The 4,393-nt window shown below is 48.4% G+C and overlaps 1 protein-coding gene across 1 annotated transcript; it reads left to right on the top strand.

Moving 5' to 3' along the window:
- Positions 1-19: 19 nt before the first annotated feature.
- On the top strand, positions 20-3,751 carry Nkx3-1 (NK3 homeobox 1). Its single transcript, XM_010625191.2, has 3 exons — positions 20-47; positions 783-1,197; positions 3,123-3,751. The coding sequence occupies exons 1-3, from the start codon at positions 20-22 to the stop codon at positions 3,181-3,183; spliced, it is 504 nt and encodes a 167-aa protein (XP_010623493.1). The 3' UTR covers positions 3,184-3,751.
- The last annotated feature ends 642 nt before the right edge of the window (positions 3,752-4,393 follow it).

Raw genomic sequence — 4,393 nt, 5'->3', positions numbered from 1 at the left:
CGGAGGTCGGGGTGCAGGGATGGGGACCCCAGCGTGCCCAGCCACCGGTGAGCCTCGGGCACGACCCTGAGCCCCAGCGCAGGGCGGCGCAGGTGTGTGACACCGCCTTGACGTGCCAGGCGTGCTCCCTGGGAGAAGTAGTAGTGACATTACTATGGATAAGCGAGGCTTGGTCATCCAAGGCTCTCTGTGCTTCTGCATTCCCTGATCTGTAAGCCGTACACTTGTGTGTTCCTTTCAGTCTCCAGGAGAGAAGACACACTTGGAACGCTTCGCTCGGGCTTAGTGTCTTCCCCATCACTTCCTAGGCGGCAGCCTAACGCCTCATTTAGAGAGAAGGGGATTACAGCCAGAGAGTGAACTTGCCATTAGCCCTGGCCGCCTGCGGGTCACACAAGCCCTCTCTTGCCCGTCCGGATGCTCGCGCCGGATGCCATTCAGGCTCGCTTTCCCAGTGCCTTACGGCTCCGAGCCTCCCCTCTCCTCCTCACATCACTCTAAAGCACACCGATCCAGAACCCCCGTTTAGCTGTACTCGACCAAAAGTCCGGCCACACTGGACGCCTGTGATTTCGGGTTCCTGCTGATTATTAGAAAACGAATACATAGTACAAGGATTTAGTCCTTCCTCCCTAGGGAGAGCTCCTTAGCTATGCGAAAAAAGAGAAAAGTATCCAAGCTAACAGTGGGCTGTTTGTTCACCCTCTGCAGAGATAAGGGAGGATTGAATTCTGCGCTCACATGTAACTCTTCTCACCCTGCCTCTCCCCTCTCTTTTCCAGATAGGCACTTTGGGACTTATCTGTTGGACTGTGAACCCCCTCCAGGCGCCTTATCAAGCCCTCCCCAGACCCCCAAGCAGACGCAGAAGCGCTCCAGGGCGGCCTTCTCCCACACTCAAGTCATCGAGTTAGAGAGGAAGTTCAGCCACCAGAAGTACCTGTCGGCCCCCGAAAGGGCCCACCTGGCCAAGAACCTCAAGCTCACCGAGACCCAAGTGAAAATATGGTTCCAGAACAGACGCTATAAGACAAAGCGGAAGCAGCTCTCCTCTGACCTGGGAGATCTGGAGAAGCACTCCTCCCTGCCAGGCCTGAAGGACGACGCCCTCTCCCGGGCCTCTCTGGTCTCCGTGTACAACAGCTACCCTTACTACCCCTACCTTTACTGTCTGGGTGGCTGGAGCCCCACTTTCTGGTAATGCAGCTCAGAGGTCAACCTTGTGTGGTGGGAAATTGCCTTCCCCAGGGCGGGAGACTGAGGTCAGGGAGTTCTGGGGAGAGTGAGGTGTACAGATGCCAACTGTTGGAGGTTTGTAAGGCAGACTTCACTGGTGAGCCAATGAAAGACTCAGGCAGTCACTAATTTAATATCTGAACAGTTCCCCCAGGGCATACTGTAAGGCACTGTTGCTTTTGGCACCCTGTTGGAAGGGAAAAGAGAGATGGTCAAGTGCTTGCTACAGCCCTTTGCATAACTTTGGATGAGCTGTACCTGCAGCTCCTTCCTCTTTGGGTAACCACCAGCATTATCTTGGAAAGAGCCAACCTAAAGGGAGAAAAGATGTTGCCTACTGAATTAAACTGAAGTTCAAAGCCCTCTTGTTGGCCTTGGGATATGACCAAGGTCTCTCTGTGTCCCTGTAAAAGTGAGGGCATATGAGGGTTACAAAGAACTCCAGGCATTTGGCATGGGATATGGTCGGGGGGGGGGTAAAAGCATCAGCTGCTCATTCCTTTTCCCAAAGTGTGCTCCTTTACTGGGTGGCCTCAGAAGAACAAGGTGTATTACTGTGGCTTTTAAGACAAGCTGTCTAAACAGGACCAACCGCAAGGAGTGTGGCTCTGCTAAACAACTCTGCTTGTCCAAGACAGAGCCTTAGGAGTGGGGTTCCTCTGCGCTCCTTGCTAGGGCCGTTGCCTTGTTTATTAGCAAAAAGTGGAGAGCCTCTGCTAACCTTTTCTTCCCTGGTGGGAGAATTTACAATGGGAAGTTCCCATCCAGAGTATTCAGGCTAGAATTTGTACTACATTGTGAAAGAGATGGCACGTGGGGGGGTGTTTCTTTCTTTCCTATTTTATTAATTTTTTTACAGAAATCAACAGAAGGACTTCCTTTAAGTCCAGGCTTCCAGCCTGGCTACATCTAACTTTCACCTTTCTTATTTACCCTGAGATTTTGTTTTGTTTTGTTTTGTTTTTTGAGACAGGGTCTCACTATGTAGTTGAGACTGACCTGGAACTCACTATGTAGCCCAGGCTGGTCTCAAACTCACAGTGATCCTCCTGCCTCAGCCTCCAGAGTGCTGGGATTATAGGCATGAGCCACCACGCCTGGCTTTTACCCTGAGATTTGATCTTTTTCGTTTTCCTTCCTCTACCTCCAGCTGATGCTTCATGGGTTAAAAAAAAAAAAAAAGTAGAGGGGCAGATTCTGAATACACCAAAAGGGCATAATTTTAAAAAAAACTAGCAACTTTTAATTCTTTCCCTTAAACATATACAACATTAAACCCCTGTTTAGTGTTCTGCCACCTGCCTCACAAGTGCAAGGTTCCAAGTTCGAACCCTGGTACCAAAAAAAAAAAATCCTTGTTTAAAGACCTGACATCTCCAGAAGGTCACTGCTTTAGCTGGTGGCTCTTTTGCTGCAGTGCAAAGTCCATCAAGTCTTGGGGATGCCTGCAGGTGGAGGAGGTAAGAGGTCTCCAGGTTTTCACATGGAAGGAAGAACATGGCACCCATGAAGGGCGGGCATTGCTGAGCTGTCCAGGGAGAGTGGTGGGCTCCCGGGCTGGGCACGGAAGTAAAGGCAGCCAGGCCACTGAGAAAGCAGAGCGGCCAACACATTTGGTAGGAAGAGACTGAGGGGAAGGAAACTCTGTATAAAGCACTGTTTTACTGTGGCTTCTGTCGCCAGAAAACAAACTGTCTAAATGCTACGGGAGCTGTGTTCAGTCTCCATGGGTGGCTTCTGACAGAATGAGCAGCGAGCAAAGGAGAAATTTGCCTCTCCCCTTCTACTTATTATCTCAGGTGAACTGGTAGCGGCAGAGACAGGAGATGTGGGGGGAGTGACTTTTACTGGAAAGTCTTTTGATTCCACTACTTCATTCTATGCAGTGAGAAACCTCTGAATTTCCTCCTATCAAAAAGGCCAATTCACTATTGGTGGCCGGAGTGAGTTGATGGAAAGCTGGCCGGTTTCACCCTGCTTGCCTCTGGTGTGAGCTCCATGTGGAGATATTGTCCAAGGCCACAGGTGGCGGCCGCCACAGCACTGCGAGATGACCCAAAAGGCGGAGAAGCCCACAAGTTGCTTCTCCTTTTGCTACAGCTTCTAAAGTGAGTGTGTAGAGCTCCCTATTCGGTACTCTTCCCTCTTCCCACCCTCTGACTTGAATTCTTCCAACACGGGCGCTTCTGCAAGGGTGAAACATTGTCTGTAATACATTGTGTTGCAAAGAAAGTTTCTGTTTAAAAGTATTTAGTGTTTGTATTCATCTTGCCCTTTCTCCAACTTGGAGCAAGTCATTCACCCACCCCTGACCTGGGAGAAAAGCATTTGCAGAATTAACCTACTGGTCTTCAACAAGTCACTGGGCCAGTGCTCCAGCCTGCTTTACCTGGGTTTCCCATTTCTCTCCTGTTTAATAAATGAATTTACAGACCCTGATGTGATCTGTAACATAAAAATTTGTGACTTGAAGTTTACTAAAATGTCCCAAACCTTATTTTTCTATGTATTTTTTGCAACATGTGAGCATTTTAATAATAAAGTCTCTATGTGTTTATCAGAGATACCTGTGTGTGATTTTCAGACTCCGAAAGATTGCTTGCTACTTAACTTACATATTTCTGGTTACCGTCTTCTCTTAGCCTCAGCAGCCTGACAAACCTGTAGCCACCAAAGAATCAAAAGCAGCAGCTTGGCTGGCAGCTGATGAACAAAGGCTATCAGGTACTTACCTATGTTTCTAGAAGATTACAAAGAGAATGTGGAGACCACAGCAATTTTTCATTTAAAAAGTCCCCTTTCCGGTCCCATAGGCACCTTGTACCACATCTTTCCTGTTCCTCTCACTCCCGTGTCTCCCCAAAAACTGTTACCTGCCCCCAAAGCCAATAGACCTCTTGCAAGTGACACCTTTGAATTGAATCACAGCATTGGGAATAAAATTTATTATTGTATTAAAATATCTACACACCACATCCTTCATCTCCCCGTGCTTAAGCCTTCATTAAATCCCACAAGCAGTGTCTCGTGCACCTGATTATCTGGGAGAATTGATGGTTTTCTCTCCACCCCCTCTTAAAAGGAAATAGAAGCTTAAAGAATAAGGTGCTTACTGTAGGTAAAACATATCATAATTTCAAAGTGTGCTGTAATCCCT

Source organism: Fukomys damarensis, unplaced genomic scaffold (genome assembly GCF_012274545.1).
Source record: "Fukomys damarensis isolate Sample0158 unplaced genomic scaffold, DMR_v1.0_HiC HiC_scaffold_18, whole genome shotgun sequence".
NCBI lineage: Eukaryota > Metazoa > Chordata > Mammalia > Rodentia > Bathyergidae > Fukomys > Fukomys damarensis.
Note: the sequence above shows the minus strand (reverse complement) of the source record. Positions and strands in the feature narration are given on the sequence as shown.

Coding starts and splice junctions, on each gene's coding strand:
- Nkx3-1 (XM_010625191.2), top strand. CDS start 20: ATGGGGACCCCAGCGTGCCCAGCCACCG. Junction 48..782: donor CCCAGCGTGCCCAGCCACCG/GTGAGCCTCGGG, acceptor TCTCTTTTCCAG/ATAGGCACTTTGGGACTTAT. Junction 1,198..3,122: donor GGCTGGAGCCCCACTTTCTG/GTAATGCAGCTC, acceptor CATTCTATGCAG/TGAGAAACCTCTGAATTTCC.